The 21,921-nt window shown below is 33.7% G+C and overlaps 4 protein-coding genes and 2 non-coding genes across 11 annotated transcripts; 2 read left to right on the top strand and 4 right to left on the bottom strand.

Moving 5' to 3' along the window:
- Positions 1–2,225: 2,225 nt before the first annotated feature.
- Positions 2,226–3,661, bottom strand: LOC106775617 (COBRA-like protein 6). Its single transcript, XM_014662763.2, has 3 exons — positions 3,213–3,661; positions 2,949–3,102; positions 2,226–2,859 (listed from the first exon to the last, which is right to left on the bottom strand). Exons 1-3 carry the CDS (start codon positions 3,568–3,570, stop codon positions 2,307–2,309), a joined length of 1,065 nt encoding a protein of 354 aa, XP_014518249.2. The 5' UTR covers positions 3,571–3,661; the 3' UTR covers positions 2,226–2,306.
- A 6,252-nt stretch (positions 3,662–9,913) lies between these two features.
- LOC106776081 (dnaJ homolog subfamily C member 2) lies at positions 9,914–13,919 on the top strand. 6 transcript variants are annotated; one of them, XM_014663390.2, is made up of 3 exons: positions 9,946–10,043; positions 10,780–10,816; positions 11,798–13,919. In XM_014663390.2, exon 3 carries the CDS (start codon positions 11,853–11,855, stop codon positions 13,764–13,766), a length of 1,914 nt encoding a protein of 637 aa, XP_014518876.1. In that variant the 5' UTR covers positions 9,946–10,043; positions 10,780–10,816; positions 11,798–11,852; the 3' UTR covers positions 13,767–13,919. The 6 variants fall into 6 exon arrangements, with proteins under 6 accessions (XP_014518874.1, XP_014518876.1, XP_014518875.1 ...); XM_014663389.2 differs by having other exon boundaries at positions 9,949–10,043; positions 10,776–10,816; XM_014663388.2 differs by lacking the exon at positions 10,780–10,816 and having other exon boundaries at positions 9,914–10,043.
- Positions 13,920–15,132: 1,213 nt separating this feature from the next.
- Positions 15,133–17,683, bottom strand: LOC106776218 (cleavage and polyadenylation specificity factor subunit 3-I). Its single transcript, XM_014663600.2, has 2 exons — positions 17,165–17,683; positions 15,133–16,951 (listed from the first exon to the last, which is right to left on the bottom strand). Exons 1-2 carry the CDS (start codon positions 17,600–17,602, stop codon positions 15,317–15,319), a joined length of 2,073 nt encoding a protein of 690 aa, XP_014519086.1. The 5' UTR covers positions 17,603–17,683; the 3' UTR covers positions 15,133–15,316.
- Positions 17,684–17,751: 68 nt separating this feature from the next.
- TRNAR-UCG lies at positions 17,752–17,825 on the bottom strand. Its single transcript has one exon. It is a non-coding gene; the product is annotated as a tRNA-Arg (tRNA).
- A 211-nt stretch (positions 17,826–18,036) lies between these two features.
- TRNAR-UCG lies at positions 18,037–18,110 on the top strand. The gene has a single exon. It is a non-coding gene; the product is annotated as a tRNA-Arg (tRNA).
- Positions 18,111–19,842: 1,732 nt separating this feature from the next.
- LOC106775004 (multiple organellar RNA editing factor 1, mitochondrial) lies at positions 19,843–21,853 on the bottom strand. Its single transcript, XM_022786705.1, has 4 exons — positions 21,390–21,853; positions 20,996–21,093; positions 20,845–20,910; positions 19,843–20,685 (listed from the first exon to the last, which is right to left on the bottom strand). The coding sequence occupies exons 1-4, from the start codon at positions 21,752–21,754 to the stop codon at positions 19,994–19,996; spliced, it is 1,221 nt and encodes a 406-aa protein (XP_022642426.1). The 5' UTR covers positions 21,755–21,853; the 3' UTR covers positions 19,843–19,993.
- Positions 21,854–21,921: the final 68 nt, after the last annotated feature.

A 21,921-nucleotide genomic window follows, 5' to 3' on the forward strand; every position in this document is an offset into this window, starting at 1 on the left:
AGAGCATCATAAACAATATTTCAATAAAAAAAAATAGAACAAAATACCCATGGTAAACCAAATTAAGTAACCGTTACGAAATTAAATATGATATTTCGATCTATTCTCTATTTTGGGATTGATAATGATATTTTAACACCATTTTGACACTATTTTGATACTGTAAATTTGTTAAAATGTGATTGGACGATTTCAAATTAAAAAAGTTGAGATAGGAGTATGTTTGGAAGAAAAAAACCAAAGTTTGTTTTTTAATTTGAAATCATCCAACCAGTGCAGTGTCAAAATAGTGTCAAAAAATAGGGTTAAAATTTTATTTTCCTTTTGGTATTTTAGTTTTTATATTATAATTCAAACTTATGTTAAAATCGATTATTCATTATATGATAATTAATTGATATTTAATGGAACAACTATTTTCATTAACTTATGTTGTGTTCTCATGTGTTGTTGCCTTGACTCGTCTAATTATATCACGTTGACTACTAGTGCGACTCAAAATCCAAAGTTAAATTTGATTATATTTAATAAAAAATGTTATTTTATAAGGTTTGAGAGTTGTATATACGATTTATATGGTTTGAATAAGGAAAATATAAGACAAATTATTACATTAACATTTAATGACCGTTTAAAAGATAATAAAGTTGTAGAAACATTTGGCATGAAGTGGTAAACAAACTCGATCCCTGATCAAAGACTACCATCTAAGTTCTAAAACATTTTTGTTTTGAGAATAAGTTTGAAAAATATTTTCCGATGAGGTAAAAACATTTATTATTACTTTTGAAATAAAAATTCATTTTCATATTTAATGATGAAATTTTTTTTCTTCATTTTTATGCTTGTGTATGCATTCACACGTTTTATTTTTTTTTTCAAATATACTAACTAATAATTTTATAAAAGAAAAAATATTATCAACACAAAAAATAATCAAATATAATAAATGATATGCATCTTATTTGCTTTTCCAATATCAAATATAAAGAAATTATAATCATATATAAATATCAAATAAAATGTACTGAATGACAAATGAATAAATGTCACATACAAAAAAGTAAAAAAAAAAAAAAAAATATATATATATATATATATATATATATATATAAACCTTTAAGGAAGTTGCAAAACTAAGAATTAATATAAATTTTATATCACTTACTAAATTAAAAATACTTTAAAAATTTTTAAAAAATAATGAATACAAGGACGAAACATACACAAGGATATGTCCACTTTTTTTTTATCATAACAAAGTTTTTATGATTAAAATAAAAAATACTATTGAACTAAAAAATGATTTTTAACTATTAAAATAAAAATAATACTGGATTATATATTTAATTTTTATGATTTTATTGTTGGTGTTTTTAATTATATAAACACATTTTTATTATGAGTAGTTATTTACATCTTAAAAAATAATTATTTAAAAGATAAAATAATATATATATATATATATATATACATATATATTAATTATATTATAGGTAACTCTTTTATCATGTAGATAATTTTTTTGTTATGAATATTTATTTAAGTTCTAAAATATAATTATTTAAAGAATAAAATTAAAAAAAAAATAGTGCATACTAAAAGCGAGAATCCCTTTATTTATTATATAAATATTATAACAAATACATGTATAAACTAAATAAACATTTAATAATATAAATGATAAAAAATAATATTATCTTAAAATTAAAAATAACTGTTAAAATATATACTACCCATATCCAATTAGAGCTAGTCAAACTTAAAATTGGAATAATATCGTTCATTCAATTCGCAAGGTTAACGAGTGTTTTTATTATTATTATTATTACAATGCTTACTTTGTTGTTATTGTATTTTTTAGGACAATTACAACTCCTTTTTAATAATTTTTTTACAATAGAATATGTGTCATAATTTTATTAATTTTATTTGAATTTATTTTAAAAAAATATTTTAAACGGATCAATCACAAACTGTCCTATATATATTGTCAAAAAATTATAAAAAAATGTTATTAAAAAACTTTTTCCATTTTTTTATTATGTTAATGCCATGATCGCTCAAGCTTTTTTATATATATAGGAGTCATTAAGATTTTAAATTTTAAAAGTTCTAAAAAAATGGACAATATATAATATTAAATTTACTCACGTCACTGATAAATAAAAAAAAAAAAAGATTGTAACAAATAAAAAAGAAAAAAGAAAATGGCAGTCGTTTTAGTAAAAAGAACTGAAAGAATAACTACAAATGTGGTGTGACACTAAACTGAGATATTCAAAGTAATCCTTCCTTCTAACCTTCTATAAGAGTATGAGTAACAGTGAAAAGAAAATTGTGTTAAGGCTTGTTATGGCAACATGAGCTGCGTTGGGAAGTCTAGGATATGCATCAGGAGATGGCATCACACATTCATCGCCATTGAATGAAACTTTTCTAGGAAAACTCCACCCTTCTCTGAAGCTGAACTTTCCTCGATCTTTATGTAGTAACACCTCTGTTTGCACATTCCCATTCTCTCCGTGTGTAAGCAACATGTCATTGTAATACGCCAGCCCCCAAAACATCCCTATGTCCCTCAATTTTCCATGAACTGTTAGAGCTTCGTAGTTGAAACTGAACACCTGAGTTACGTTTCCCAAGTTAGGGTGCAGCACCACCAAATTCCATTGGGAATAGTTTTTCGCAAAGTTCATGTTTGTGATCGTGATCTTCACCCGCCAATGCTCTTTGTAACTTTGTTTCACATGCCAGTGAATACGAATGGGGCACATGTGATGTGAACACCTGATCACCGGTGCTGCTGCTTCTCCGCGATTCGGTTGTGGCAGTTGCAACATTGAAGTCTTATCAGAACTGAAAATTTCCAAGTTATTACAAGCTATAGAAGCAGAAAAAAACAGCTTTCAATCATTGAAAAACTCAAGATGAGAAGAATTAATTACTCAACACAAGTCGCTCCTGGTAGTCCTTGGCAATTACAACTGCATGTGGGACAAGGAACGATAGTACTGTTGTAGAATGCAGACAGAGAGACGCAACATTTTGGAGCAGGTGATGCTAGAAACTGGGAGTAAATACAAGTCACATTCCAAGTCTCTGCAAGCAAAAAGAAAAACAAGACATAATAAAGCAGCAGACATGTAATTAATAATTCAAACAAAAATAAGGATTGTTTTGTCCATGTTCTGAGAAACATAAGTAGAGACCCAAGACTTGTTGCCATCTGTGTCCGTCTTTGGTAAACATGGTTGGCGGGACTTGAAATGGTGTCCCACAGCTATAGCCAGGAATTCCAAGGGTGAAATTTTCTGGCATGGTAAAAGCGGGAGCTGAATCGGAGAGTGATGGTTTTACATAATTCATTTGGAAGGTGGCACCGAGTTTTGTAGGATCTTGTTTAAGGGATGTAAGGATGCCAGCTTTGCAGCAATTTGCGGTCTGCATGTTGTAGGGAGTTCCAGGCATGAGATCAATGATAACTGGTTCCTTCTTGCAACAATGTGGTTTCTGTTGTCCTCTAAATCTTGTGCAATTCCCTTGCTCCTTTGCTTCTGCTCCCAGCATTGACCAAATCACCTCGTCACCTTTCCATGCCCATCCCAATTTCCAACCAGGCTCCTCCACATGACGAAATAGTTGGAAGTTGTATATCGATACCCTCACCTGCAACGTAAACCATAAATCACACTTGCTCCCATGCATGGTATTTCGTATTGAATTTGCAGAGAAACGTGATATGCTTAGATGACGTGGCATGAAGTGATTGGAAGTGAACCAAGAGACCAACAGAACCCTAAGTAACTAACAGACAAAGGCGTACGCATCTCGGTGTTTTCCTTAAGAATATCGAAATCCCGCAATGTTATTAGAATGAAGAGGCAGAAGAATGAAAATTAGAAATGCTTACGTCGATTGTGTCCCCGTTGTCGGATAAATAATCCCATGAGATGGTGATGTTGCCAAAAGGATCCAAGGAATCGAAGGCATCTGTGAAAGAGAAATGGATGAATGGTGACGATATAATTAATGATAAATTAGAAAGAAAAAAAAAATAAGGGAAGATTTACAATTGGAGGCGGTGAAGCAGAAGAATACGAAAATGCAAACGAAAATGGCAGCCATGAGATGAGTGGAAAGTCGATTTGTGCTGATTCAGTGGTGCTCACTCTTCACCAAACCCACCACAACGCTATTTCTAGAAATGGAAACCCACTCACTCCATAAATATTTACCAACTAAGTAAATCATTTTTTAAATGGACAATTATATTTTAACAATAGGATATGTGTCACTATTTTATTGGTATGTTTGAATTTATTTTAAAAAAATATTTAAAACGGACCAATCACAAACTGACACGTATGCGTTGTAAAAAAAGATGTTAAAGAGACTTTTTCCTTTTTAAATTACCTTGTGCGAAGATGTGATGATCCAAAAATATTAGTTTTATTATCATTGCCTAATTAATATAAATATAATGTATGATTAATTCTTTAAGAATTGTAAAATAATTTTTCAAAAATATAAATATTAGGATAATATTTGGATTACATGTATTTTAATCTTAAGTGATTCTCCCTACACTTCACCCCTTTCTCCCTACACATCCCAAATTACCATTTTGTCTCTCATTTAATTTAGTCAAAGCTCATTTAATGATTACTTAATTATGTCTGCTTCCTAACAACTATTCTTAACTATTCTCTATGAGTTGCGGTTTTGAGATTCGTCGTTTGTATTGTGTTCCATTAACATGTTCTGTATTATATATTATATGTATTATGTGTATGATTTATTATTTAATGTGTTTTTTATGGATGATAAAATATATACATATTAAATAATATATACAAAATTTAAAATTATAAAAAAAAATTAAAAAAAAATTAAATATACTACGAAAACAAAATAGAATATTAAAAAAAATTATTTTAATATAATAATATAATTTTCCATATGGAGAAAATAAAAAATAAATAAAAACCCTAACCGCAGTTCGTAGAGAACCGCAACTCAGGTGCACCCCCCTCCTCTGCCGCAACTCACACTGTCGGCTAACAAGTGTCGCAGATCCGAACTACGACAAGCTTAATCGCATCTACCAACTGCGGTTATGCACCGCCGCACCTCCTAGGTGCGGCACCCCTCAACTGTGCCTCCCAAGTGCGGCATTTCCCAACCGCGCCTCCCAAGTGCAGAGTTTTGTGCGCACCTCCTCTGGCCAGAGTCATCCCCAACCCCAACCCCAGTTCAATCTCTCTCGTCATCCCCAACCCCAACCCCCGGTTCAATCTCTCTCACAACATACAAACAACATGATCAACTAACCTAATGCAAGAAAAATAACATTTAACAGAAGAACTAACCTGGACGCCTGTTGAAGTGCTAGATCTCACCACCGCACAGCCACACCAAACAGCTCGAGCCCGTGAAAATGATGAAAACAGAGAAGAGGAAGCACTGTAATGGTAAAATGAGTGTTGAGCAAAGTAAAAGAAAGAAGAAGGGAGGGGTATTGAGATGCGGCATTGGCTAGCGCTTTGCTTTTTCAATAGTCAGCTTTTTCAGTATTTTTTTAAAATCAAAATATTCTTTTTAAGGGACAAAATGGTAATTTGGGAGGTGCAGGAAGAAAGGGATGAGGTGCAGGGAGAAGCACTCTTTAATCTTTTATAAAGTTTCACATCTACTCTTCGTCATCGTTTACAAAATATTTTACAAAAACATTTGGTCCCAATGCTCGTTTATATAATTTGAAGGGTGGATTTATTTGTTTTAAAAAGTTACATCATAATTTTTTATAATATTTAACTAAATGTTTTATTAACTATTCAGAATAATTGAGTTTCATGTGACAATATACAGTATGGTGTCATTTATGCACTTATAATCATCTATTAAAACTTTAACATGATTTAGATTTTATTTATAAATACTTGTGTATTAAGTTGAATACTCTTGTTTGTTATGCACATGTTGTGAGTTTTCTTCACATTGAATTTAACATTGACATCAACATTTCCCTTATACAAAACTCGTCATTCTTATTACAAACCACTATGCAATAGAGTTAATTTGTTTTTGTCATCTAAGTAAAGTTATTATCTAACACTACTTATGTGAATTGTCTATTTCGACTTTCATCACCCCAACCTCGTTTTTATATGAGTATAAAAGTGTAATAAAATCATGATGACTTCACTTTCTATTTTCAAATTCAACATAATACAACATTTCTACTTGTAAATGGTCGTGTTAATAAAACTCACACAATTATAATATATTTGTATCACATAATTTCGTATATTTTTTTGTATCAAAGTCTAAATTATGTTTATTTTCACACACACACACCCTCACTCTAATAATTTTAATATCATCCCATTATCGTTAACTCATAAAACATTGTCATGAAAAATTTCATATCATATCAATCAAGTTGCAATTATATATATTAATAATTGAACTCATCGTTTAACACTGGACACAAATACACTTATACGTAGAGCTGTCAAAACGGCTAACCCGGCTCAACCCGGCCCGACCCACCACGGGTTGGTCACTTAGTGAGTCAACCCAACCCGACTCATTTATTAGCGAGCCAGAAAAACTTGGCTCACTAGCCCATTTAATTATATATTTTTTTAAATAAAAAAAATACAAACTTTCTATAATTTAAATTTAAACAAATTTCACTCCTAAAAAATTATGTTAAAGACCAATTCCGACAATCAATAAAAAAATATTAGTAAAAAAAAGAGAATTAATACTCAATAACATCAACAAAAAATTAATAGTTTAATCTGTAACATAAATTCCCAAATTCAAAAATATCAAAAAAAGTTTGTTCAAATAATGTATACTCAAATTGTTTAAATAAAATCTGATACAAGCATGTGAGAACATGAAAAAAAATCAATTCGTGTCAAATCCCTATTTTTGTCATTATAGGGTTTTTGAAAAAAAAAAAAGAAGGAGAAGTGAGAAAACAAAAATGTGGAGAAAAAAAAAGAAAAAAAAGGAAGGAATGGTGTTTTACCTGCTCTTTAAAGAATTTCAGTGAAGTGAGGGTGAGAGCACCGTCAAATGAGAGAAGTATTGTGAGAGCAAATGTTACTTTTTTGGTATACATAATGAATGAATGTAGTATTTTATTTTTAGGGTTTCATAAATAAAATAATAAATTAAAAAAATAAAATTAGGTAGGTGGGTTGGTGGGCCAACCCGGCTCACCACAGGTTTAACCCGCATGAGCCGGGTTGAAATCTGACCCGCACATAAATGTGTTGTATTTTTCAAACCCAATCCGGCCCGAACCCGTGACGGACCGGGTTAACTCGCGAATTGTGACCCATTTTAACGGCTCTACCTTTAAAACTGTAGTATCGACTACCTATACATATCATATCCATGTTCTTGTAAATTTTTGCACATTTTATAAATTTTTAATACAAATAAATTCAACATCAATAATACTTGTCCTTAGCGTAATTCTTACCACAAAAACCACCATTGACAGAGTTCATTCACTTCCATCCTTTAAGACATATTGTACTATTTACCTATCTCGCATACTAAGAACATTTTATACAAGTTTATATATACATTTTATACTATGGTACTATGGTTATTTTTATGTAGAAATAGTCATATTACAATTCATCAAATATACATCAATAGAATAATTTCAAGTATTTATATAACTCTTACATTACACATGAATTCAAAGCAATTAATCTTTGTCTTGTTTTCGAAAAAACAAAATTTCTGTCTCACACCTTCTAGTACCTATCTATTAACTTTTACCTAAAGTTACCTATTTCATCTCATAGTCTTAGAATTTCTAAACCATGCTCTTGTGTTTTTCAAACTAGGAATACAATTTTTCTTTTTGAGTTAAAATTATGATGACCATAAACATAATAACGTTGTTGCATCTTATCTCATGAAGGACAACTGCAGGAAATATGCTTAAAAGGTCTCACATTAATTTCAAAAGTTTTTCACTTTTCCAATCAATATATTAATTTACCTCTTAGTTTATTTTACGAATGAACATGATTAATTTCGTGTTAAAATATTTCACGCGTAAAAGTAAGATAAAACAAGGTCACGAACACGTTACTAAATAACTTAATTGAAATAAAATATATAAATAAATAAGACTAAAATTTAAAAACACTTTACTAAATAAAAAAGAAGCGAAGTTAAAAAAACACCTCACTAAATAAAATAAAAATAAATATAAATAACAAAAAAAAAATTATAAACACCTCACTGAATAAAAACAAATATAAATAATAAAAGCAAGAAAAAAATTAAATTACAAACAATAAAATAAAAATAAATAAAAAATTATAAAGACTTCACTCAATAAAATAATAATAATAATAAATAAAATAAATAAATTACAAACACTTCAGTAATAAAATAAAGATAATAAAAATAAAAAACAGTAAATAAATAATAATAATATTATAAACATCCTAATAAATAAATAAAAACACTTATAAAGTCATTAACTAGTATGAATACAAAATAATTTAAATATATTTTATTTCGTCATATTTTTAAGGGTTAAATATGTTTTTAGTCCTTATACTTTATGACGATTTTGATTTTATTCCCTCTATCTACAATTTAGTGTTTCAATTTTATAAAACTCTGGTTTTAGTTCTTTTTATCAAATTTTTTTAACTTTATTTGCTGTTTCAAAGGCGGTTCTCAGTTAACATTGAAGCATGTGTCAAACAGTGTAAACAATCTAAATACTATGATGAAACGTGCTTAAAATAGTAAATCAAGTTAAAAAAATTTGATAAAAAGGACTAAAACCAGAGTTTTCTAAAGTTGAAAAACTAAATTGTACCTTAGTTTGAAAGAGAGACTAAAACCAAAATCGTTTCAAAATATAGGTACTAAAAATATATTTAACCTCTTTTAAAAGTAAAACATTATTAAAACTGCAATTTGTTTTTATTTTTTATTTAGTATATTTGATAAGCTTAATAAACTAATTACTAATTTATGTGATTAAATTATCAAAGTGATTTCAGTTCTATAAAACTTTGCTAACATCTAACTTACTAACTTATTTGATTTTATTTTATTATCGTTTCTTATATTTTATTCTATTTATAACTATTATTGTTTTTTTTGTGTTACTTTTACTACTTATTTTACTTAGTATTCATTTGATTACTTTTTAATATTTTATTTTATTTAAATAGAAAATATTTAATATTATAATTTGAAGTAACTAATTTTTCATCACATTAAATTATATAAAAACTACACATAGTAAAAATAAAAAATAAAAAATAAATTCAATGTTACAATTATTTACATTGGAAAGTCAAAAGATTTTAATTCGGGAAAATAAAGTTAAATTTAAATAATATTCACTACTTACTACAAAACGAGTTATTAAAAAAAACTTGTATCATTTTTTAAAAATAAATAAAAACACTAACACAATTAATAACAAATTAATTATATAAAAATAATTTAAAATTATAATTTACAGTAACAATGAATTTTAGAAACAAGAAATAATTAAATTTTTTTCTTATCATTTTCGTAATTTAAAGAGGAGTCAGCATATAACATGAATATTATCTAATTAGAGATTCACATATGTGATAAATTGGTTATAATTTATAATGATATGATATAAATTACATTGAATTTCAAATTTAATTTAAATCAAACTTTGCATTCTTTTATAATATTTTAAAAATAAACATTCAAGTAATGTAAATTTCTATGATTTCATTCAGATGAAAAAAAAAATAAATTTTGAGTTTATTTATATTGAATATAGAATGAGGTTAATGAAATAATTAATTATGATGTTTTTGCAATTATTTTTTGCAAAGAAAGAAAGAAAGAAAGAAAGAAAGAGGAAGAAGAAAGATAGGGCAGTGGGTGTCGCCACATATAAAATGCCCAAACCAAAACGAAAACCTTCCTTCTCTTGTGCTCTTCACAGTCGCCTTCTTCCCTTCTTTGCGTGATTCCTCCCTCCTTTTCTCTCGGTAAAGCTTTCATCTTTCTTCTTCCTCTCTGTTTTTCCATCGCATCACTTTCTGCATCACACCTTGCATCCCATGCTTTTCTGTTCCTCACGCCAATCACGATCTGTTTTCGTTCTACTTCTCCTGGTGCAAAACCTACACTTTTTCTGCCCTTGTGGGTAAAACTGTAATCTTTCTCTTCATACATCTGAAACCCTTTTGAGTTTACCTGCCCTTTGTTTTTTTTAGCTGTTTTTTTCTCTGTGATGTGATCGAATTCGTGTACTTTTCATCCTTGTTTCGTTTATTCAGTCATAATTGTTCTTTCATCTTTTGTGGTTTCTTTGTTGAATTTTTTTTTAGTTTTGGTGTTGCATACTGCGCAGAATGAAATCCACAATCTTGTTACTGTGTATTTGGGAGCAGTTGTTTTTGCATTGTCTTCAACTTGATTCTACCCTAATTATCGATCTCGGATGTCGAATCTGACATGCAATTAGTTAATTACAATATTCAGTGAAATAAATTTATTATGCTCTTTCAATGTTTTTTTTTCCTTTTTAAAAAAATTCGGATTTTCATCCTCATGCTTTGAGAAGAAGGCCCACCACTGTTACACTATGAATTTCATGATGACTGAATGGTAGTTTTAGGCAGATTTTTACTTAACTGTAGATTAATTGGATGTGTTATTTCCTTTACCTTTTCTTTTCATTGGATGGGCTGATATTGTTTTTTATTCGTTTCATGAAGTTAGGGAGGGGAGAGGGAAGAATTGGCAGTGCTAAGTATTGGTCAGTATATCAAGCAGTGTCTTAACTGTTTTTGCCTTTATTTCCAGAGTTTAATTAATTTTGGTAAGGTTGCAATGATATTTTCCATGCATGTGAAGCTGAATCGATATTTACTTTTGTGGATCATACACAGCACTTTCCCTCCGATTACCGATGTTTTACTTCTTTGATATTCAGTTAATTGTATTTCAATGCCGGTATTCTATGCCCAGGTGGAGTAACTGAATAACTATTTTCTGTAACTGTTACCCTTTCTCGTCTTAGTTTGGGAAACACTGTTTTTTGAGAATATGCCTGTGCCTATTCCATCTTTGTACATTGCAAACTTGTCAATAAGCTACTTCTGTTCATTGTTGTATGGCTCGATTCTCTCTCCTCACCTTCATGAAAACATAGTTCAGACACTGAGAGTATGTCATGTATTTATTCTTTTTTCACTGTTAGATGGCTACTTTTCCATCACAAAATATTTTGATGTCTGTGTTGTCAATGTTTTTAACTGGTATTGCCATGTTCACCACGGCAGATATTTTGCCAATTGGCATAGGCAATTTGTGAAGTCGCTGTCATAGGATGCAATGGAATGTTTATATGGCTGAATTTTGGCCTTCTGCCATAATGAATACTGCTAGGAGGAGCAATAGTTGTTTAGGTCTACTCCGAAACAGTTTTTAGATTCTTTTAAATTCCGTGGTATATTGGCTAAATTTTTTGATAGTGTGCTCATCTTTGGTGTTTCTATTAATCCACTGATTTCTATCAAGAAAGTTACTGTATCCAATACGCGTTGAGATTGGACATCCTTCTTGCATTATTGGCCTTTTTTCCCTTCACATCTTTTCCCCCTTTTTCTTCTTCACTTCATAGTTGTAGTTCCCGTCCTCTTTAAAATATTTCGTTCTTTTAAATAATATTTAGATGTTGATTTAACTAAGTCAAGGGGAATGAAAACCGTCTAACTGAATTTTTATTTGAATGCAGGTTACACACTTATATTTGAGGGGAGACATATTTAGTTGTTCTGAAAGCCACCATTATGGCTGTACATACAAAATTCCGGCTCATTACTTACTCACAGGAGATTGTTGATGGACAGCCTATTTTTGTCTCTTCAAACTCCCTTCCTACCAAGGCTTTGAAATATGAACCTGCAGGTCATTCTTTCCATTCTGCTGCACTTAAACTTCGTGGTGTTCAGGAAGACAAGAATGAGGCTGATGACAAAAAAGTGCCTGATGACAAGGAACAAACGTCCCTTCCATCTGATTCTTATAGCAGTAAGAGCAAAAAGAAATCTGGTACTGGAGACAAACAACAAGATCACTATGCATTATTGGGTCTGGGTCATCTAAGGTATCTGGCTACTGAGGATCAAATCCGTAAAAGCTATCGTGAAACTGCCTTGAGGTTTCATCCTGACAAACAGGCTGCTCTTCTTCTGGCTGAAGAAACTGAAGCTGCCAAACAAGCAAAGAAGGATGAAATAGAAAGTCACTTCAAGGCAATTCAGGAAGCATATGAAGTGCTGATTGATCCTGTGAAGAGAAGGATTTATGATTCCACAGATGAGTTTGATGACGAGATTCCCACTGATTGTGCTCCACAGGATTTCTTTAAGGTGTTTGGTCCTGCTTTTATGAGGAACGGACGGTGGTCAGTTAATCAACCAATTCCAACACTAGGTGATGATAATACTCCATTAAAAGAAGTTGATAATTTCTACAATTTTTGGTACTCCTTTAAAAGTTGGAGGGAGTTTCCTCATGCTGATGAGTTTGATCTCGAGCAAGCTGAATCTCGAGACCACAAGAGGTGGATGGAAAGGCAGAATGCAAAATTGACAGAAAAAGCTAGGAAGGAAGACTATGCACGGATTCGCACTCTTGTTGATAATGCTTACAAGAGGGACCCCAGAATATTGAGAAGAAAGGAAGAAGAAAAAGCTGAGAAACAAAGGAAAAAGGAGGCTAAGTACCTGGCAAAGAAATTGCAGGAAGAAGAAGCAGCCAGAATTGCAGAGCAAGAGAAGCAACGAAAAGAGGAGGAAGAGAGACAAGCTGCAGAAGCTGCTTTACAACAAAAGAAGGTGAAAGAGAAAGAGAAAAAGCTTTTGCGGAAGGAGCGAGCTCGCCTTCGAACACTTTCAGGACCTATTATATCCCAGCGTTTACTTGATATTTCTGATGATGATGTAGAAGGGCTTTGCATGTCACTTGATATTGAGCAGATGAGGAGTCTCTGTGAGAACATGGAAGGCAAACAGGTGTTATCAGAGCAAGCAAGTGTTTTGAGAGATGCGATGAGCTCCAAGAAAGAGGTGGCTGATGTAAAAACCAATAAACAAGATGCCAATGGTTCCATCAAGGCTAATGGCAGTGCTTCTCGAAGCAACGTTGAGAAGAAGGAGAAACCTTGGAGCAAAGAAGAGATTGATCTACTGAGGAAAGGAATGCAGAAATACCCCAAAGGAACTTCACGGAGGTGGGAGGTTATTTCAGAATACATTGGTACTGGAAGATCTGTTGAAGAAATAATGAAGGCAACTAAAACTGTACTCCTCCAGAAACCTGATTCATCAAAAGCTTTTGACACATTTCTTGAGAAAAGGAAACCTGGTGCACAATCAATTGAGTCTCCACTTTCAACCAGAGAAGAATTAGAAGGTGTATCAACTCTTGCCTCAACCAATAGCACAGAAGAGTCTCATAGCAAAAGTACAGATAATCAGAACACTGCATCTGCTAATGGAGTTTCTTCAAGTTCAGAACAGGATGTGTGGTCTGCAGTGCAGGAACGAGCACTGGTTCAAGCTTTAAAAGCCTTTCCAAAGGAAACAAGCCAGAGATGGGAGCGAGTTGCAACAGCAGTACCTGGGAAGACTGTGAATCAGTGTAAGAAAAAATTTGCAATGATGAAGGAGAATTTCAGGAACAAGAAAAGTGCAGTCTAATGTCATGTGACATCTTTTAGATTTTACTACTAAATTTTTTTCGAGTATAGGCTAGTTTCAAATTCCTTCAAATCTCCATATACTAGTTTATGAGTCCTACATTTTAAGTTTTCTTATCTTATTATTATTCATCTCATCTCTTTTGATACCGTACTTTGAACTTGGAATTAATACATTTACTTGTTATTCATCAAACCTAATACTCCATAAGTGATATATAACTATACCTCCTTTTAAAATCCAATATTCTACCAGCTGTTGCAATTAAAAATGAACAAATATTTCTAGTAATTATTTAAATAAATTAAAATGGATTTTTTTTAAACTGTTCGTTCTTATATTTTCTTATTAATTGTTTTTTTGTTTTAAGAAAATTGACGTTCTATATATAACTTTTATTTAATATTAGAGGAAATCAATAGAATGACAATATTTTAGAAAGAGGACGTGTTTTAAAGTAATCATCAAGGAAATTTGAGAGAAAACTAGCATATTTTATTTTTGCTATTCAGCTGTCAATAGAACTATTTAAATATCTCTAACATTAGTTTCTCACTAACACCTCTATATTACTAAATTATAGAAACAAGCTTCATTTTATTTATGATTTTTTGGAAAATGTAAAATTATTTCTAAATTCTGTTAGTAAAAGGTGAAGTGATAAGCTGCACGTTTAAAGATGGTTATATTTATAAACGCTGTCCAAAGGAATCCTACTAATAAGTATCTTTGGATATCAGTTAAGAAATCGATAGATAATTTTTTTTTTCAAAATCATGAGATGCATTTAATATTATATTTTTTAATAAAAATTTTGTTCTATAAATTTAACATGTATTGTATTATTCTCTTTTACATCATTATTTTGCGAGGGGGGAAACAAATGGTTAATCTCCTTGAAACAAATCGTGATAAATTCAAATTGCATCAACTTTGATCCCAGATACACTTATCAACAACACTATTAAATTAAAATGTAATACAAAAATACTTCAAATTATCTCATGTTAAAAATTTAAGCAAGGTAAAGAGCATTCCTGAAATAGGATTACTAAATCATTTACGTTTTTTTCATATATTATGATTCCGAACTTCGAAAGTATGTGGTAATTACTCATACAACCCTTAATCGTACGAGGGAGAGAAACACTAATAGTTTTAAGGTAAAGCGAATACCAAACCAAAAGGTTCAACATTGTTTCCCAGCAAAAGATCCATGGTAAGCACAATTTAATCAAGCCAGAGTTAAAAGAAAATCATTTTGTTTTAGAAACAACGAAATCGGAGCAACTTCCAAACGGATTAAATACTCGAAGATGCACTAAGGTGTTGGTGGATGTGTGCACCATAGCTATCAGGGAGAAAATGACAGAAAATGTAAAGACACATTAATAAAACATTTTAAGATTAAACGATTGAATGTTCGATGAATCACAAAAATGTGACAGAATGTTGTGTCCAAGCTCGTCATACTAAAGTTACAGTAACTACATACTATGACTATGACAACTGTCTCATGTGAGATGTTTGGTGGCAAGAAAAGGAATAAATTATGGTGCGGGAAGAGGAATTGGCTTCACAGAACTCTGAATACGGCGGAATGCTGTCTTTACTCTTTCCTTCAGACCTTCGTTTTCACTCTCAACTTCCCCACTTTCTTTGTTGAGCTCTGCTATATTCCCATCAATGTTTATAATCAATTTACCATTTTCTCCTATCTTCACATCTCCAAAGAGTGAGACGAGGAGGGCATGTATAACCTTCTCTGCCTTCTTCTCACTCTCTTCCTCAATTTTGATGGCATCCGCTTCATCCATTACTTTTGGGACATCACGGCTGATATTTAAAATCAGAGCAACAATTGAATCTGATACCATGTCACTAATGGGGTCTGCTGCCCAATGCAAGGAGACATGCTTTTCAGATTCTTGCTTCACAGTAACGTAGTCATGGACTTGCAATGTTGGAACTCCAGATTCCTCATCCACTGACTGCTCAACACTCTCGTATATCTGTTTTAGTCTATGCCGAATGACATTAAAGGCACAAGAATAAGGAATGGTAATTCTCTGAGTGATGCTTGCTGTTGATAGTTGTGAAAAGACGTGGAGATCATCAGGTGCCATTATCTGGTATGTGAAGCCTTTTTTTACCAGCAAACCACTGACGGTTTCACCAACTTCCGGTGTTTTCTCAGCTAGCTTCCCTATGGTTTTTGCCATTTTCTGGGAATTGAAATACATTTCAACAGATTGACAGTTTTTGGGAGTGAGAATTTTAGTGTTGCGATCAGCAAATTGAGTGATAAGCTTCTGTTTGAGCCTGCCCATCTCATTAGCTTCCCCATGAACAAGAATTATGTTAGGAGGATTGAGCTCTTCTAAGAATGCACTTGTTTGAGCAGAGTCAGCGTGAGCAGAAAAGGAAATGTAGTGCACCTGCATGTTAAGTGGTGCAGTGAGTCCATTCATGAGAGTAACTTCCTTGGGTTCATTGATGATGGTTTTTGCCAATGTCCCTTCAACAACATACCCCGGTAAAACACAAGCATTTTTCTTATCAGAGCACCACATTTCAAACAGTTGCCGTGACAACCCACTCTGAAGTCCACCAGGACTTGCCATCACAACAGATGGTCCTACATCTTTGAAAACATCAATGCTACTTAAAGCTGATACGTGCTTGAAGGAAAAAGGATTCGACTTTGCATTCTTGATCCTGTCATTCATGGAAAGGGTGTACGTTTCATAAACTGTCAAACATTTTTTTGCAAGTGGAGATGCATAATAGATGGGTATATTCTGGAGTTCTGGATGATTTTCCCAATACTCGTCAAGGATCAGAAGGAGCTCCTGTGCACGACCAAGGGCAAATACCGGAATCAACACACGCCCCCCCTGAGAAATGGTGGAGTGAATAACATCAGTGAAACGTTTTTCCCGTGTGTGCCGAGGCTGATGGTGCTGTATACCATAGGTGGACTCTATAATGCAAACATCGGGGGAGAACTGTGGGGTCTCAGCAGCTCGGAGATGGCGATCTTCCTCGCGTGAATAGTCTCCAGTATAAAGCACTCGGACACCAGCTATGTCAACCATGAACATAGCAGCACCAAGGACATGGCCTGCAGTATAACACCAGAATCGAATACCATTCACTTCTAATGTTTGATGGAAATCTATCACCTGCAGACATAAAATTTTACACGGCCAAACTCGTAAGAGCAAAACAATAATTGAGTTTATCCAATACAAGTTGATTTTGCTTAGCTTATACGAAAAACTGAATTGATCAAAATATTAAACGCAGGTTAAAAATTGAAACTAAAAAAAAAAGAGAGAGGAATTTAGGGTAATTGTATGAGTATATTTCATAATAAGCAAGAATGAGGAAAGAACCTCAATTTTATCCATGGAGCGGTTGATGTCCTGTTCGTCATAAAGCATGTCTTCAACGGAGACCTTACTGACTTTGACGAAATCAGACAAGAGGAGCTTGTAAATGGCTTTGGTGGCGTAGGTCATGAAAACGCGGCCGCGAAAGGTGGTTTTTTCGAGAAAGTAGGGCAAGGAAGCGGCGTGGTCCAAGTGAAAGTGAGTGATGAGGAGGACGTCGACGGTGGAAGGGTCAATCTCGTCGAAATAGGGCAACGCAGCCATGCCGGAGTAGGCAGGGTGTATTCCGCAATCGAACAAAACGGTTTTGCCTTTGTAGGTCATGTACACGCACGAACGTCCGACTTCATTTCCGGCGCCTAATGGAGTCACTATAAGCTGATCTTCCTCTCTGCTGCTTCCGACCACACTCTCCCCGCGTTTCTTCGCCCAACTGCTCATTCCGATTCGCTTCTCTTTTCCGTTCACCCAACTCTTCAACCCTCTCTCAACAAAAATACCGCACTAACCCTAACAACTACTTTTCCCCCAAAAACATATTCAATTTTTAATTTTATTTTTTATTCAAAAAAAAATGAAAAAGAAAACAACGACCACAGTGGGAGTCGAACCCACGACCTTCTGATCCGAAGTCAGACGCGCTAATCCACTGCGCTATGCGGTCCTTGTTGTTATATTTGTTTTTATTAAATAATTTACTATCGTAACTCAAAACACTACCCAAGTTATTTCGATTTCTTTGCACTTTAAAGTTATGAAATAAATATATGAAATCTACACAATCAAGGTAATATTTGACAACAGTTAAATTGCAACCAAAAGGACCGAGTGATAATTTCTGAATATAAACATTTAAAACGAGTGTGTCCACCAAAGACCGCATAGCGCAGTGGATTAGCGCGTCTGACTTCGGATCAGAAGGTCGTGGGTTCGACTCCCACTGTGGTCGTCTCCTGAAATAGTTTTACTTTTGTATTTATTGATTTTTGAAAGAAATAACTTTTGATGAAATTTTATTTATCTTTTGGACTGAAACTATATTACATTGAGATGAGATTTTAGAACAAAGATCTTCTGTATAAAAAAAATGCCGATATTCGTTTGTGTGTTTGGATATATTTTTGACATTTTCTCAACAAGTTTCTCAGCCGAACAATCACTCGAGACCTTTGAGATATCAATTGTATTAACCTTCAGAAGGATTTTTGTTTAGGACAGATTGGAATTAAAAAAGGATTTTGTCAGTGCAAAAAGGATTTAGTGTCATTATCTATATTACTCTCTTATATGAGTACTATTTATATTTGGTGTGATGTGATACAACTAGTACCTTGCAAATAAAATTCCTTTGCCGATTAAGAAAAGGTATTACTAACCTTCCTTTTCATCATATTCCAGACAAAATTTTATGTTTTGGTAAAACCTTATCGAGTGTGTTACCAACAGTCTCAATAATTTTTTTGCCAATTAATCGATTTTCTTAATCTTCAATAAAACATTTATTATTCATTGAAGGAGTGATTTGTGTTACTAAAATTGATTTTTCAAATAATATTTATTGTTGTTCTTGAAAAGAAGTTTTAGGCTATAGGATTTTACGTGGTGAGAGTTCATATATCCATGTCATTTCAACTTGTAACAAAAGACTGATTCAACTTACGGTTAACATAAGCCACAAACATTTCGAAAATGTTATGCCTACGAAATTCTCGGTCACTAGCACAAGAACCCTTTTATACGATCCTTTTCTTATTGACTTCAACAGCACTTGTCACTAACTACTATCATTTGAAGTAGAACTTCCAAAACTTAAAATATATGCCAAATTCGGATATCAAGCAAAAGAGTAAGACATGGCTGCTGGCTGTGAGCTATGACACTAGGCTGGCCATGGAAACTGATCAATTTGCCACATGAAATAGCAAATTCACAATTATTCTTTGTTCCATTCGTCACAACGAGAACGGAAAGAGGAGCAAGAGAGCAAAGCACCACGTGAAATTCACAGTTCAACCATGTTCAAAAAACAAGGTAGCAGCCAGTACTAACTTACATACCACATTCAACTTTGTCACAATAGTGCATGAACTAAATTAATCGATACACACCCACAGCTCAATGAATCAATATTCCACCAAAGGGAAAGGACATGCAAATCAGCTTAGAATGTGATTAGTACTTTAATACAAGCCGCCCACATGCCTCAGACTACTCTCAATATCTTCCCTGCAAAGAGAAAAAACAAACATACAAAAACAAGTCACCTTTTGTATTGATCGAGACAAAAGTTGATAATTTTTCCAATAGAAAAGAATACGTAAGATCTAGCCTCAATGAATACAGTTTCCCGCAAGAAAAAAATTTAAGCTAAATATTAGCATCAGTTTTTATCTCTATTCTGACTAATTTGACCAATAAACAGAAACTTAAATATACTCAATTTTGGGTCAGTAGAATACCTGTCCAGTAAAATTGTCTGGGCCAGAAGGTGGATGTTGAGACCCTGTCAGTTCTTTGGCAGGCTGAGTTCCCCGCTTAGCCTGTTCAAATTCCTCCATGGATGCTGGCTTGAAATCCGTTGTCATATATGACGGTACAAAAGTGTCACCCCTGACATCTGAAGTACCATGCCTAGGCACAGGATCTCTTCTTTCTCCTTGTCCCGGTCGTCCAATGTTCTGCTGTGGCATATAACTCCTTTCCCCTTGTCCTCCTGGAGGTCCAAAGCCCTGCTGCTGAGCATATTGTGGATAATTCTGCGGTGCTTGATCAAAGGTCTGTTGGGGGGGATAATTTTGGGATGCCAGACCATAGTTCTGTTGGGGTGGAAAATCAGGTGATGCCCGACCATAGTTCTGCTGTGGGGGTAAATTGGGTGATGCTTGGCCATGATTTTGTTGGGGAGGATGGTTTTGTGATGTCTGGCCATATTTCTGTTGTGGTGGATAATTTTGAGATGCTTGGCCATAATTTTGTTGGGAAGAAGGATAGTTCTGTGATGTCTGACCATATTTCTGTTCTGGTGAATAATTCTGAGATGCTTGGCCATAATTCTGTTGGGGTGGATAACTTTGTGATGCTTGGCCAAAGTTCTGTTGGGGTGGATAGTTTTGTGATGCTTGGCCAAAGTTCTGTTGGGGTGGATAGTTTTGTGATGCTTGGCCANCCAAAGTTCTGTTGGGGTGGATAGTTTTGTGATGCTTGGCCAAAGTTCTGTTGGGGTGGATAGTTTTGTGATGCTTGGCCAAAGTTCTGTTGGGGCGGATAGTTTTGTGATGCTTGGCCAAAGTTTTGTTGGGGTGGATAGTTTTGTGATGCTTGGCCAGAGTTCTGTCGAGGCGGATACTGCTGTGATGGATAATTTTGTGGAGGCGCATAGTTGGGATTCCCTTGATAGCTTGGCACTGGATTCTCTTGTCGGTTGTACTGACCAGGACTCCTATTCCGGTCTCGTCTTCCCTGATTTCTCCCATACTGTACTGGTGGAGGTCGGGGGATAATGGTTCCATTAATGTACTGATCTCCTATTCATCAACCACGAAAACATGCGTTGCAATCAAAAAGGGTAGCAAACTATTGAAGTGACATGATATAGCTAATACTGAAATTGAACAAGAAATGAAGACATCCAATCAACTTCTTAAGCATGGAGAGATCTTCTGAAAAGAAAAAAAGAATCATACCCCCGTACTGCTTGTTCACTGGATCAATATAGGAATCTGGTAGCACAAAGATGACTCCAGGAAGACCTGTTCAGATGCAACAAATCAAATATAAAATTCTATCTTCTCGACAGTAACATGGAATTCGAGAGTGGGAAACAGGAACAAATACCTTCAAATTTTTTAGACTCTTCTTCGGTCATGACTGCCTGAAAGCCTGTGTAAGTTGTTGTGCTGCACGCATATATCTTCTTCTTCGCTTCTTCCAAACTAAAAAAACACATATTTAAGTAAAGACCACGACGAACAGATCCACACAGTATCCAACACGCTCTCAACTAAAAATGAATTGAAAAATCACAGCATGTCATGGCTTCTAATTTTTAATCAACGAACTTCACTTCATGATTTCGTAGTTATCAATAAATTTAGGTTAATAATAGAGTGTGTTACTGGCCCTCCTCAATATTTTTTTCACAATATAACCTGTTTCAGGACTATGAGGACGAGGACAATGACCAAAACATTGTGATAGGAAGAGTAGTACAAGACATGACGGGAGAAACCTGATGTTGAGGCCTTTGGCACAAGTTTCCTCGTAAACACGAACCATTTCTTCAGGAGGGGGTTTGTTGTCTCTGGGGAAGTCCATGACGAAGAGCCAGTGGTTGTAGTCGCAGCCCTCGAAGAGAATGGTATCGGGACCTATCTCGTCGGGGATGTTGTTCTGCGAGGATCTAACGGAGAGGAGAGAAGTTGAAGATGCCCTGAAAGAACGGGACTGAACTACCCCCTTCAGAGAGTGGCAATTCCATGAAACGGCGCACCTGATAGGGGCGGAAAACGACGGCGCATGCGTGGCAGAAATGGACTGGGTGACGCCGGAGAGTGCTCTGAGGGTTCGGCGGAGGCGAATTAACGACGACGCCATGAGAGATTGTAGGGTTTTGGAAGATTAGGGTTTTAGGAATCTCTTTCTCGAAATCTTGGAGACTGAACTTCGTTCAATGGGTTAGGAACGGATATGTAAGTCACTTCTTATGTCCGCTTTGAGTGAGTATTCTATATAGAATAAAATAAAATAATAATTTTCTTTGA

The sequence above is a fragment of the Vigna radiata genome, chromosome 10, assembly GCF_000741045.1.
Source record: "Vigna radiata var. radiata cultivar VC1973A chromosome 10, Vradiata_ver6, whole genome shotgun sequence".
Taxonomy (NCBI): Eukaryota; Viridiplantae; Streptophyta; class Magnoliopsida; order Fabales; family Fabaceae; genus Vigna; species Vigna radiata.